This window comes from Thalassophryne amazonica, chromosome 9, assembly GCF_902500255.1.
Source record: "Thalassophryne amazonica chromosome 9, fThaAma1.1, whole genome shotgun sequence".
NCBI lineage: Eukaryota > Metazoa > Chordata > Actinopteri > Batrachoidiformes > Batrachoididae > Thalassophryne > Thalassophryne amazonica.
The window spans coordinates 84,305,590-84,320,480 of NC_047111.1; the positions used below are offsets into that span (position 1 = coordinate 84,305,590).

Genomic DNA, 14,891 nt, shown 5'->3' on the forward strand with positions numbered 1-14,891 from the left:
CATCCAAAGTTGTCTTCAATGAGGATGTAAAACTATTGACTATTAAGCTCCTTATTTAGTTTAAGTATCAACTGATGCACAAAAGAATGTTTCAGTCTGACCTTATTAAACCGTGGAACACTGTATTGGCGTCCAGATGTTAGAAGGACATATTCACTGATCAGCACATGGTTAGTGTCAGAGATGATGTTTTTTGCCAGCCTTATTGTGTTGTTGTGATAAGAGGTATCATACAGACCCTCTAAAGGCTGACCAACAATTTTTTTAACAAGTGTTTCAGTCCAGATTTTACAGAAGTGGACAGGCAGCTGTACCACACAGTATTACAACACTGCAGTACACAGAGAATAACAGAAGTATAAAACAGTAGGAGCATCTGTCGTGTAGCTCCAAACGATCTTAAACGATGGAGAAAATACATCCTCTGTTTGGTTTTCTTACAGATGTAGTCAATATGATGTTTCCAAAATAGTGGCATCTATCATTATGCCAAGATATTTATATGACTCCACCTGTTGGATTATTTCATTATTGATGATTATGGGGTTTACCCTTATTGGTTTTGGACTAAACACAATTTCCTCGATTTTTCCGATGACAAGCAAAAAGTGAAGCGCTGCCATGATGAAAGTTTAGACGGAGTTGGGCTGTTGCTGCATGGTCAGAGTCCTAAAATGCTTCAGATTATGACATGACCGGTGCCCAACAAGGTCTGATTATGCGAGGCTATTCCTGTGTGACTCAGCATCAAGTCCTTCCCAATTAAATCTGAAGAGCCTTCTATGTGCTTTTGTGCACACAATTCATACTCATATACAATGAAGCCACTGTCTGCTAAAGCGATGACCGATTTCAACTGATTTTTCCATTATTCCTTCTAGGTGGAATACTGCTGTAACACAATAACCAACAAACCATCACAAAAACACTATGGGAGAAAGGTCTGCACATACGTACCTAGCCCAACCTTTTTGCTTTGTATCGTCTCCTCTTATGACAATTTCTCTGCTTCTATTTTGCATTTCACAATTATGTTTTTTCTCTTGACATTGTGATCATGCCTCCACAGACAATCAAACTGCAGGTGCATGCAGGCAATTCCATCAAATTATTCTGGCTAATTATGAATTCATAAGATCAACTGAATTTAAGTGAACAAAGCTGGCATTGCTAACAAAGCAAATTGGCAAACATATGACAATCCACTTGTTTTCTCTACATTAGCTCATTAGACACAATTAGAACACATCCACAAGAACGACATATCCAGGCTGGACAAACTGATCAGGCGGACCGGCTCTACAGTTGGCATGAAGCTGGACTCTCTGGTGATGGTGGCAGAGAAGAGAACACTGGACAAACTGCTGGACATTATGGACAATGTCAGTCACCCTCTGCACACCGTCATCAGTAACCAGAGGGGCCTCTTCAGCCATAGACTGCTCCTTCCCAAGTGCAGGACCAACAGACTGAAAAACTCCTTTGTCCCTCACACTATCAGACTGTATAACTCCTCACTCGGGGGAGGAGGAGCAACAGGAAGACAGAGGACGGGAAGGAGAGGAGCAGTTGTAGCCAGTAAGACAGTATTTCTGGTATTTATATTTGTATTTACTTTTTGCAAATTGTTTGTTACTTCTACTTTTGACACTCTGTGTGCTCTTACCCTGTGTACTACTGTCCAATGCTGCTAGAACCTCAATTTCCCCTGAGAGAGTCTTCCCAAGGGATTAATAATGTTCTATCTAATCTAATTACAGAGATGCTAAATCTGAAATGATGAACTAAGACACTGCTGCAGAGTATAAAAGGGCTTAGAATTGGAGGGATCCTCAAAAAAAGAAGTGACAACAGGGGTTAGCAATACACTAGCTTGATAATCATCACAGGTTTCATAGTGCGCAACAATATGAATTGCACAATACAGTCAACACCATGAGAAATTTCCTGTAATGCTAAAGGGAACCCAGCGAGGTCAGAAATATTTAATGGCATCAACAAAACATGACACCAGTGAAAAAAATAGAATGACTGCTAATTATCCATTCATCTGGAAACCAATAATTTCAGCATGTCTGTATCTCTGATCAGAACTGCGGCTTTGATGATCATCTAGGTCCATCCCCACTCCCATTCTGCTGAGCTCCACATACGAGTCAAAACACCTCTTAACTATTTTTCTTATACATGTAACTGGCTATAAATCTATTTTTTACATGAAGACAACTTAACAGTTAAAAGTCTGTTGGTTCACACAAGAGAATCACAGTTTACTGGTAAACTGTGATTCTCTTGTGTGAACCAGCAGACTTTTGCACTGCCAGCACACCTGAATGATCATTAAATAAACACATCGCCACAGATTTGTTAAATACAAAATTAAAAATACTGTGGGAAGTGCTGTGCTGAGATACTGTGGAAGGTGCTGCAGGAGTATGGCATGAGGGGGGTCCCTTCTCAGGGCCATCCAATCTCTGTGATCACAAAATGAGAGCTGTGTTCAGGTTCTCGGCAGTAAGTTGGACTCCTTTCCGGTGGGGGTTGGCCTCCGCCAGAGGTGCGCCTTGTCACCAATCCTGTTTGTGATATTCATGGACAGGATATCGAGGCATAGTCGGGGGAAGGAGGGTTCCAGTTTGGTAGGCTCAGTGTCTTATCACTGCTTTTTGCAGATGATATGGTCCTGTTGGATTCATCAGTCTGTGACCGCCAACATTCACTGGATCGGTTTGTGGCCGAGTGTGAAGCGGATGGGATGAGGATCAGCACCTCTAAATCTGAGGCCATGGTTGTCAACAGGAAACTGTTGGATTGCTTACTCCAGGTAGGGAATGAGGTTTTGCCACAGATGAAGGCGTTCAAGTACCTCAGGGTCTTGTTCACAAGCGAGGGAACAATGTACCATGAGATTGGCCGGAGAATCGGCGCAGCAGGGGGCGGTATTGCATTCACTCTACTGTACTGTTGTGACGATAAGGGAGCCAAGTCAAAAGGGCGAAGCTCTCGATCTACTGGTTAATCTTCGTTCTTAGTCTCATCTCTGGTCATAGGGGTTGGGTCATGAACAAGAGAATTAGATCGCTGGTACAAACGGCTGAAATGGAGGGTGACTGGTGTCTCCCTTAGAGATAGGGTGAGAAGCGCTGTCATCTGAGTAGAGCTGCTGCTCCTTCACGTTGAAAGGAGCTAGATAAGGTGGTTTGGGTATAGGGTAAGGATGTCCCCTGGGTGCCTCCCTTGGGCATGTCCAGCTGGGAGGAGACCCCAGGGAAGACCCAAGACTAGGTGGAGAGATTATATCTCCAGTGTCTTGGGAAGACCTCAGGATCCCCCAGTCAGCGGTGGTCAATGTGGCCCAGAAAAGGGAATTTTTGGGGTCCCCTGCTGGAGCATGACCCCATGACCTGGATAAGCATTTGAAAAGGAGTATGAGTACGAGTATGAGTATGATTCTTATCCAGACTTAAACTATGAAGGAGCAGATTTGAAAATGGTCCAGGTTGAAGTTGTCCTCAAATACAACAATTATCTTTTACACTTTCATGTGCGTTTGAGATTAACATCTCCCACACAATTCTATGAGGGTTTCCACAGAAACATCTTAGGCCGGACCCTTCCTGACTCAACTCCACATTACATGGAGAAATGTGGCAGGGGTGGGATTTGAACTGGGAACCTTCTGCACTGAAACCAAGTGCACTAACCACTTGCCCACCACCCCTGCTCAGGTGTGGAGAACAGATCATTCTTTCTCATGTCTCAAGGGGCACTGATGCATTCAATTTTGTATTTTTTGGGAGTGGAAGTCACATCTTTTTCCTGTATTATGAGCTGTTTAATTTGAGATTTTTCACATTGTTGTAGTCTACTTTTTATTATTGGCATTTATTATTTTATTTAAGTATATAAATCACACTGGAATATAAGTCACAGGACCTCCCAAACTAGTAAAACACACACACACACAACACTGCAACTTCTACTCCAGAAAATACAATACTTAAAGCTGCAGGGCCTTTCAAATTTCACAAAACTAACAAAATTTAGTTTCTACCAAAATCCAAGCATTATAATGTAGGTTTATTTTTGAATCATGTTGCAATATTACAGCTCATTTTAACCCTATTCAGGACTTTTGGGGTCTATTGGACCCCATGGCAATTGCTTTCTCCATAGTGTGCTCACTAAAGTCCTGAATAGGGTTAATGAAGAGAACATATTTATCTGTGAGGAATTCCATAATTAATTTTATTTTCCTTTTCATGCTGTCTTCAGGAGGAAGTGTGCATGCGCGTGCATGAGGTTTTAAAATTACCGGCAACGACTTTTGACCTCGCGTCATGCACACTGGCGTGCATGACAACATCTGCAAAATGACTTGTAAATCACTTCAGATGTGTTATCTGGTTTCAAAAACAGCATTTTTAGATTTAGAAGGGTTTATTTCTTGTTAACTATTATAAATGAAATTTACTTACTATTTACTAAAATATATGAGAAACAGAATTACACCAAAATAAGCTGTTTTGGAGCATCTTGGTTTATTTTGTCAGGAAGGATGAGCAGTGAGCTGACAACAGCATGCCTCTGTACTCTGATTGGCTGTCACCGTGTGCTTCCCAGCATCCCTTGAAACGTCGAAGGAAGCCCCCATGTGATCTATGGTGATGCTTTGATCACTACCATAGACTGTATGGGTCACTACCAACCATAGTTCAAGATGGTCTGCTCATTTGAATTTTATCCTTTCAGGCAAACTATTTATTTGTTTTTTTTTCCAGGCAATGCAAATTTTGGTCAGACTGGCAATGTCATAGTATGAATCCCCTATTTAAAGGTTAATAAATAAAATTATAGTTATACAAAATGCAGATTTTTATGACATCTTAAAAACCCAAAGGCCTTTTGAGTTTAGCATTTATTTGACATAAAAAGGATAGAGCATGATACTTCGCTCAAAACATAGAAAAAAGTAATAACATGATATACTATGACTATCCAAAATTTGAAAAATACAGTGAAATTAATTTCAGGTCACATCGCCCACTGTTAGCCAACAATAATTACAAAAGGTAATTTAAGGCTGTTTCTTATGATGTAACCGTTCAATTCATCACAAGCAAAAACTGCACAGAGTCAAATACTAAAACAAGCAATTGATTACGTAGCTTTAATTTTAAAGAGTAAGAGCAAGTCCTTCCCAGGCCATGTGACCCACTGCCTCCTCCAGTTTCCATAGCATGAAGTGGTGCTCTGGTCACACAAAAAGGCCTTTGTAGATGTTGGGTCTGTACAAGTCATTGAGCTTAAACTATAAAATTTGGGAGTAATGTGAAACTTAAAACAATGAACAGAGACATTTTGCCGAGTTAAAACAGTCTGATTATGAGAATACAGACCCAATACACTCACAATAGATACTGCCAGCGTACACAGAGTCGCAGCTGCCTTTGATAGACATCCTGTGTCTGTGGCAGGAAGTTAAAACTGCACTTTGGACTGGGTTTACCTCTTAAAAACAGTTTGAGAATTCATTTTTAGGTAGTGCTGAAATGGTTTACTAAACCCAATGGTATTTCTGCCTAAATGTTCCCCCAAACCAGTATGAATCTTGCTCGTTGGCTCCTACAGGCCAGGTTATGATTTTCGTTTCCGCTTTCATGGATTTACTCTTGCTAGTGCAACGTTGATACAGTCATCAGAATCATCCTCCAGAGAAAAACCTCATCAGCCATCTGGAAATAAAATATCTGAGTAGCAGAGAATCTGAATTTAATTCACCTTTACCCTTTTGCACAAAAGCCAAGCTCAATGCAGAGTCTGACTCAAAAATGACTTATCCAGAATTGCTGCAAACATTTCCACAGCATGAGTTTTTCTAACATCATGATATCATAACAGGATAAGAAGGAAAGAGGAAAGGCTTTCAAGATTTTACTCATTTTTCCCCCCAATCTTAGCTACATTAAAACAACAAAACTGGACTATAGAAGAAGTCAATGGCAATGCAATGGTTTAAGTGAACTGAACTTAAGTGAACTCTGAGACTGGATTGTCTACATATACAAGCTCTATTAGAAAAGTATCCGACCTTATTATTTTTTTCAAAAACCATATGGATTTGAATCACGTGTGATTACATCAGACATGCTTGAACCCTTGTGGGCATGCGAGAGTTTTTTTTACGCCTGTCGGTTACGTCATTCGCCTGTGGGCAGTCTTTGAGTGAGGAGTCGCCCACCCTCTCGTCGATTTTTTCATTGTTTAGGAGTGGCTCAGAGACTGCTGCTTTATTTGATCAAAATTTTTTCAAAACTGTAAGGCACAACTGAGTGGACACCATTCGATAAATTCAGCTGGTTTTCGGTAAAAATTTTAACGGCTGATGAGAGATTTTGGTCTGGTAGTGTCGCCGTAAGGACGGCCCACGGCGCCTGACGGCGATCTGCGCTTCAAGGCGGCAGCGTCTCGCCGTTTCAAGTTGAAAACTTCCACATTTCAGGCTCTGTTGACCCAGTAAGTCGTCAGAGAACAGAGAACTTTCAGAAGAAGTCGGCATGAGGAGTTTATTCAGACATTCCATTGTTAAGGGACATTTTGTAATGAAAGAACGTGCGGGCAGTCGCATGTCGGGCCGGACCCGACCGCGGGGGGTCGCGACAGGAAAAACACCTCCGTTGGAAACCTTAACGGGCAAATTGGAACATGCCCAAGCTGTTAAACAATTTCTCAGTTACTCACTTGATGAAAGCCATCAAAAGCCGCCTGAATTTTACAAATGGTTTTCAACACGGAGGTGTTTTTCCTGTCGCGGCGCACACAGATTCGCCGAGTCGTCACGGAAACGACTCGGCGAATTTGCCCGCACGTCTTTCATTAAAAAATGTCCTTAAACAGTGGAATGTCCGCATAAAGTGCTCATGCCGGCCTCTTCTGAATCTTCTCTGTTCTCTCACGACGTCCTGGGTGAATTAAGCCTTAAATTAGGATGTTTTCAGGTCGAAACGGGCCGACGATGGCGCCTGGAAGCGCTGCACGACGTCCCGCTGCATGGGAAGTCCTTACAGCGACAGAAACACCCCATAATCTCTCATCAGCCGTTAAACTTTTCACTGAAAACCAGCTTAATTTCTCGAATAGTGTCCACTCGGATATTCCTCACAGGACCAGAAAAAATTTTGATAAAGCAACGCGCGCCGTCTCGAGCAGCGTGTGAAACAAAGGAATTCAGTCGAGAGGGCGGGACCACATCTCACTCAAGGCCTGCCCACAGGGAAATGACGTCACCGACACGCGTGAAAAAAATCACGCATGCGCACGAGGGTTCAAGCATGATTGGTGTAATTGCACGATCCATATAGTTTTTTAAAAAAATAAAAAGGTAGGATAGTTTTTAAAAGACCTCGTATGTATTTGTACATCACATTCTGCCAGAATTTTGCAATTGCCATCAGAATAAGTCAAGAATAAATGTTTCTGCAACTTATTTTGTGTTGATAATTTACTTGTTTGTGTGCATAAATAAGCGCAGCTGATTACAACAAAACAACATTATTGAACGATCACCGAGTCATCAGCACTAAACTCTAAAAGGCAATGTCTGTGTCAGACAATGAAAACCAGCATTCCCCCCCCCCAATTTAAATATTTAACTTAACAGGTTATATATAAACTTACATCACAGCACTTCTGCTTTGAAAACGCATCCTGAGTATTTCCAGAAGACAAAATAAAAGAAACTAAATGAGTGTCACTTCATGTGTGGTAGTTCTTACTTAAGAGATGTCAACAAAGGCTGTAATATTACTTCTGTTATTAATCAGAATCAAATTTAGTGACAAGTAAGTTGTCACATACAAGGAATACGATCTGGTGTCATTGGTGCATAAACAACAATAACAAGAAAAGGAAACAAAAATACTTCTGTAAGAAGTAAAGAAGTCAAATAGACAAATGGGCAAAGCTAAGCTTACTGTCAGAAAACGTATTTCCACCATTCCACTATATAGTGGAATGGGGCTGAGCAGTACAGGGTTGACCAATCTGTGCTTTGTGTGTGTGTGTGTGTGTGTGTGTGTGTGTGTGTGTGTTGGGGGGGGGGGGGGGGTGCAGGGTATTATTTATAAGTCTAGCTGCAGACGGAAAGAAGCTGTTTTTCTGTCTTGAGGTTTTAGTCCTGATGGACCTCAGCCATCTGCCAGAGGGGACAGTGACAAAAAGTTTGTGTCCTGCGTGAGAGGGATCGGCCACTATCTTACTTGCTCGAAGTGTACAGGTCCTGGAGGGATGGCAGATTGGAGTCGATCACCTTCTCTGCTGCGTGGATGATATGCTGCAGTCTGCTAAGATTAGCTGCATTCACTAACTTTATACATCACTCACTTGCTCGGTTAATAATGTTTATTATATGGCTAATTATATATTCATTTCATTTATTTATATAGCACCAAATCACAACAAAGTCCCCACAAGGCACTTCACACCAATAAAAATCAGACATCAGAAAGACAACAAATACAGTACAATTCGTCAGCACTAAGCAACAAGAAAAATAAAAGAAATACCAAGGTGATCGCCGGCCACTAGCCCCAAGCCTCAGCAAAAGACCCAGAATCTAAAAGTTTAGGCCACAGCACGCTCCGTTTCCTAATGCTGCATTTACACATAACGACAGCAAGTCATGAATACCACAAAGTAGACATTCTTGGCCACTGATCACGAATGTGATGATTCGGGGCAGAGGCATCAGGTGTCTTCAGGAACTGCTGCAACCTGTTACGATTAATGGCTGCTGGAGAATTATCAGGAAGCATTACGCACAGTCAAGAATAACGTTCCGCGTTGTTGTGCACAACAGCGCATCATTAAGTTCTGTCACGGTGTGAATGAGGCAAATTGTCTCCACACACACTCCCATATTCATCCAATCATCAGATGCTGAACAATTCAGGTCGCTCCAGTTTTCTCCTCAAAATCTATATTAATCCACAGCAGAACTTTGTGATTGCGTACTTATTTGGGCTCTGTGCCATGGAGTGGCACAGAGAGGGGGAAGAGACATGAGCCAGATGTGTGATTTCACGCAGCTCTCATCTCGCTCGTTTTCCCAAACATCAGGCACATGCAGTAGGTGGAACACCTGCAGGAGCGTCCTGAGGACCTTCAGCAGGAACTGTGGAACGACACTTGGCTGACTTCGCATCACTTTTCCTCTTCAGCATACTGCATCGAACTGAATGCTGTGGAACTGGGTTTAATTGTGCACACGTGACAGAAAATAGTCATCTGTCGTGCGCAGAGTGAAATGTGACACTGCGTTACAAGTCGTGTCAAAACTTGACAGTTTCTGTGTCACTTCATAACGCGTGACAGTTTGGGCTCCAAGAACCATCACAGGAACCACAACGAACGCAGTTATGTTCTATTAAGGATCACTATTCATCAAGACGGAGCAACACGTTCAGTTGCGTCCTCCACGACGTGAGACAAAATGAGGGTGGTGCGTGACATTCGTGGAAGATTTGTTGACAGGCAAAAACATGCTCCACGAAAATCACGAATATCACGCACCAACACGCACTATTAAGAAACCTTTTCAGATGTGTTAAGTCACATTAAGAATGTCAGGAATGTGTCAAGAATGACAGAAAAGTGACATTCGTAACATCTTGCTTATGTGTAAACGCAACATAATAAAATGAATGACAAGATTAAAAAGCACAGTAACACACTATGCCAGTATGCTAGCCATACGAAAGAGAAAATAAGTGCGTCTTAAGTCTGGACTTGAAATTCTCTACAGAATCTGTTTTATTGAGGCAGGGAGATCGTTCCACAGAATAGGGGCACGATCAGAGAAAGCTCTTATGACCCGCAGACTTTTTATTCACCCTAGGGACACAAAGTAGTCCTGCACCCTGAGAACACAGAGCCCAGGCCGGTACTTACGGTTTAACTAGGTCAGCTAAGTAGGGAGGTGCCAGTCCGTGAATAATTTTATAGGTTAGTAGCAGAAGCGTAAAATCTGTTCTCACAAGGACAGGAAGCCAGTGAAGAGATGCTAAAATGGGTGCAATGTGGTTGAACTTTCTGCTTTCTGTCAAAGGTCTGGCAGCAGCATTTTGAATATACACACATATATATATATATATGCATACACACACACACACACACACACACACCCCCTTCTGGTATCACCCGAATATGAAAGTTACTGATGCACAGTAAATTTTGCAGAGTAAAATTTACTCTTCTGGGATAACATTTGGTCACAGTCCAAATAGAGTTAAATATACTCTATCACTGTAAAATCAACTCTTACTGGAGTAGAAACACTTGATTTGACAAGACTGTAGAGCAGATTTCACTCTATAACAGAGTGTCTTTTACTCTATTTAGACTGGGACCAAATGTTATCCTGGCAGAGTATATTTTACTCAGCAAAATTTACTGTGTGGTTTTGGGCTCGTAGCCTCTGTGAAGAACTTGCTAACAGACAGTCCAGTTGTTAGCTGGTAAGCTTACAATCTGTGTTTTTTTCCAATGCCGTTTAGATATTTATGGAGTATATTCATGTCTGACTTGGTTTTTCTAATTACATTTTTAGCTTTGTGGTTTGTAACGAAGTTTTCAATCTTTTCTTGACTGGAGCTGTGTTTTTATCTTGTCTTCATTTCATTTTGCACGGCTACTTTGAGCTCTTTTGCTGTTAATTCCTCCATTTTCTTTGCTCGCTTATTGTTTATTTCGCGAGGTGAAAATTGCAAAGAAAGTCGCAAATCTGATCCGTGATCTGGACCAACTGTCATGGTAACGGTCTGATATAGGAAAACATCAGACCAGAAATGAACCAATCAGAGTATGTGTAATAAGGTTGATTATTGGCCCTTGGCTGCTAGCCAAAGCTGGATTTTTTTTTTTTTAAAGAACAGGTGTCAGATCAATATAATGATGCCATTTCAACAACCAAAATGTTTTAATGCACCATTTATTTGGTAAAATAAGTTTAATGTTGGCAAAAAATAACTCAGAAACCTATGTTACTAAAAGACTTAAAACCAATATTGATTGGCCTCTACTGTGTCACAGGTTTATTACAGAAACTGGAAGGCACTCAGAGAGTGTATGTACATTCAGAAAACCAATTGTATTATCACATATTGGAACACATTTTAAATCAGTCAATCTGGTTTCAGACCTAGGTACTCTCCTGAAACTGGTCTTGTGGATGTTACTGATTATGATTTTTTTATGAATCAGATGCAGCACAAAAATGTTGTTGTACAATTTACTAGGGTTTAAAGAAAGCATTTGATACTGTAAACCCCCAAATCTTGGTTCAAAAGCTTTTTGCCACTGGCATGCAGGAGGTTGAATACCTCTGGCTTCAAAGATTATGACGTGGGCCGCAACCAGAATGTCACTGTTGGTGGGACCATATCTGGCACACTTCCTATTGACTATGGCATCCCTCAGGAATCAATCCTTGAACCCCTTCTTTTAACACTTTATGTAAATTATCTTCCTAGTGTTGTTAAATACAAGATGCTGATGGAAAGGCTTTACTGGTGTCTGGAAATGTACAATGGATATTCAAAGCAATCTAACAGCTGTTCGTAAAGCTGTTAGCCACTGGCGTCACCTCAGCAGACTAACCCAAAATGCAAAACAGACCAAATGCATGGTGTTTAGGAACAAGCAAAAGATAGACCACAAAAACAAAACACTGAAGGTTAAAATGTATGATGAAACACTGGAAGTAGTAGATCAGTTTAAATACTTGGGGATGTTGCTGAACCCTTTGATGGATTAGAAACATCACGCGAATTGTCTTTGTAAAAAGACCTCAAACCTCTATCCATACTTTTGGGTCAAAGTCCACTGCCAGTCTTGATAGGATGATGATTGCAACAGTAACTGCGCATGGAGATATCTGTCGTCAGATACAATCACTTGCCCAGTTCCGGATCACTGCTGTAGTATTTGCGCTGCCATTTCTCATAATCAGCGCGAATAAGATAATACTTGGTACCAATGGAAAGACTGATGTTTTGTCTACAAACGACCACAAGCTTGACCGGATCCAGCCATCCATGTGATCAGCAGAAGACTCAAAACATCTGGTGTCTGTGGTGTGCGCGCGTTTTCTGACTCACTCATTCCTGCAAGTTTGAAAGTAACGATCTCTAAGACATAGCAAAGGTGAGTTAGCCATTCTGTGTTTTTGGTTCTAGAGTGGGAAAATACTTACTTGGGTAGAAAATGTCAGTGTGTTATGTCTTCTTGTTTAATTGCTGCACGTATTTATCTCCGATTTGCCGGTTGTGGATCACTGAAGCAGCAGCCTCGTGTCAGTACTTATGAGCCTTGTGTACTTTGGGGGTCATCTCAACATCACAAATGGGCATGAATGTGGGGGCTTTTACTTTTTAATTCGGGAGAAATCTCACCTCCACACTTCATTTTTTTTTGCTCATAAAACGTATAACAGTGCCTTTTCGATACTAAGTAAATTCTCATTTAATGAGTATAATTTATATCATTTTGTGTTCAAAACATTCTCAGGCACAGTGTGTATCATTCTGCATTAGAAGGGCTTCAGCCAGATGCCAGGAATGCCCCAAAAGTGACACACAGTGTGGTGATCCAGAACGGGCAAAGTGATCCATTTCCAGCAAATATTTGCACCACACATAATGTGGCTTCACACTTCAAGTAGAAGGGCTACCCCATCCAGACTTCTTCAGGTAGATAACATCTAAATACCCAATACAAGAATACACAATAAAAGGACATTCAGTTGCATTATGGCTCCATATAACAGGACTTTCAAAAAAGGTGATCCAGAACTGGGCAACTGACTGTATTTAAACTGATTTAATCAACATCCTCTCAACTTTTTTTTTTTTTTTTTACTTAAATGTTACTACATGCCAAACATTTTCTAGATATCACCTGCAAAACTGAAGCACTTATTTTCTAGAACATTATCTATCTGCTCACCAATTTTAATTTAAATCTATTCCTTACTTTTTGAGTTATCCTGCTGGGAAAAAAACAATATACCGGTGAAAACGTTCCCGACTTGGGCTGATGCAGCAAATCAAAACAGAGATGCTGAAAGCCAGATGAGTGACAGTAAACTTGAAGCTGGGACGGGTGTGTACTCACGCCCTGGTTTTGGGGAAGCCCATAGAGAGCAGCACGTCCAGGGTTGACCCGTGTCTGACGGTGCCGGCCCGGCTGTGGCGCTGCCTGCGCGGGGTCACTTTGGCGTACAAGTCCTCCTTAGCTGCCATGACTCAGCGCTCCATCATCCTCTCATCTACTTTCACTTATTTACCAGTAACGCCCGGGTTCAGCCATGTCTCAGCGGAAGAACACACACGACTAGACGGCGAAGTCCGGAACCAGAGCGACATGTCCGGTTCATTCCGCCCGCTACACTGAAGCAGCTGCGCCTCGATGTTTTATAAATGGAGCGCGAGAGGCGAGCACGCGGCTCCGTTTTTAAAGGGACAACAGCCGCTCACTGGGACAAAGTCTCGGACGTGTCCGAAATGTACAGCCGCACCCGTACAGGCTAGACAACATGCTGAAACTGCAACCGCAATCTCAAATTAAAATCGTCGGCTGATGTAGCGTGAGGTCGAAACAAGCCACTTGGAAAAAATTCGCTCACACTTCCTGTTGACGGCAGTGCAGTGGGCGTCGACACTCTGCGCATGCGCAGTGCGCACCGAAGCGTGTGGCACTCTGACATCAGTTACCAGACACAAAAGTTTGGAAACATGCACGAGGTGTAATCAACACTAGTGCTAGTTTCATTAAATTGCTGAAAATACAATTCTGTCTTATTTACTACCTTGTATGTACAGTATTTCAGGTCATACTACAAAGTGCTTTACAGCAACAACTGCACATCAAAACACGAATTATTTATAATCACATTCAGGTTACAATCTTTGCCAAAATAAAGTACCTTCCAGGTGCGCATCTACATGAGCTGCCTCATGTTTGGACCTGGGTTCTGCCTTGCAGTGGACAATCCATCGGCACTGCAGCAGTCTCCATAAGTCCATTGGTGCTCACTCGTGGTTTTTTCTTTTCTCAAGATAAGGCTTTAAGAGGCTTGTCCATTAGTCCATCATCCCAAAGACAAATTTAACCTAATACGTTACACTTAAACAAAAACAAATGACAACTCCAGGTGTTCCAGCTTCTGTCCACATCCAAAAATATGCAGGATAGGTGAACTGGAAACATTAAATTGTCTGTGGGCGTGTGTGCATGTGTCTGTGTCCGTCTATATCATGTGGCCCTGCAATAGACTGGCGTCCTGTCCAGGGTGTACCCTGCCTCACGCCCTACCACTGCTGGGACAGGCCCCCACGACCTGATCTTGACTAAGCGGTTGAAGATGTGTGTGAGTGAACTAGCACAGAATTGTTTTCCGTAATACATAAAGAAAAACAGCAGCAGACAGGCTTCTTCTAATGTGTCATTGTGAAAATTAAGACAAAAGTGTGACAGATTTCAACAAAACAACTTTATTGAACAATGACTGAGGCACCAGCACTAAACTCTAACAGGCAAAATCTGTCAGCCAGGCAATGATGAAAGCCAGCATTTTCCCCAATTTCAATATTTAACCTAACAGGTGACATAAATTTACATCACAGGACTTTCACTTTTAAAAATGCAACCCAAGTATTTCCAGAGAACATTAAAACAGAATCTGAGTGCCACTTCATGTGTGATAATTATTTTAAACATTTCAACAAAGGCCATAATATTACTTATTCACTAAAGGTAGCACGGTGGAATAGTGGTTAGCACTGTTGACTCACAGCAAAAAGGTCATGGGTTCGATTCCCACCTGTGGCCTTTCT

The 14,891-nt window shown here is 41.7% G+C and overlaps 1 protein-coding gene and 1 long non-coding RNA gene across 2 annotated transcripts in view; both read right to left on the reverse strand.

Moving 5' to 3' along the window:
- Window positions 1-13,688, reverse strand: part of ubash3ba (ubiquitin associated and SH3 domain containing Ba) — a 68,691-nt gene extending 55,003 nt beyond the window's left edge. Inside the window, exon 1 of the mRNA XM_034178597.1 lies at window positions 13,171-13,688. Coding sequence (XP_034034488.1) covers window positions 13,171-13,298 — 128 coding nt within the window. The 5' untranslated portion in view covers window positions 13,299-13,688. The remainder of the gene's footprint in view (window positions 1-13,170) is intronic.
- On the reverse strand, window positions 273-7,176 carry LOC117517545. Its single transcript, XR_004562755.1, has 3 exons — window positions 7,163-7,176; window positions 6,381-6,382; window positions 273-398 (listed from the first exon to the last, which is right to left on the reverse strand). It is a non-coding gene; the product is annotated as an uncharacterized LOC117517545 (long non-coding RNA).
- Window positions 13,689-14,891: the final 1,203 nt, after the last annotated feature.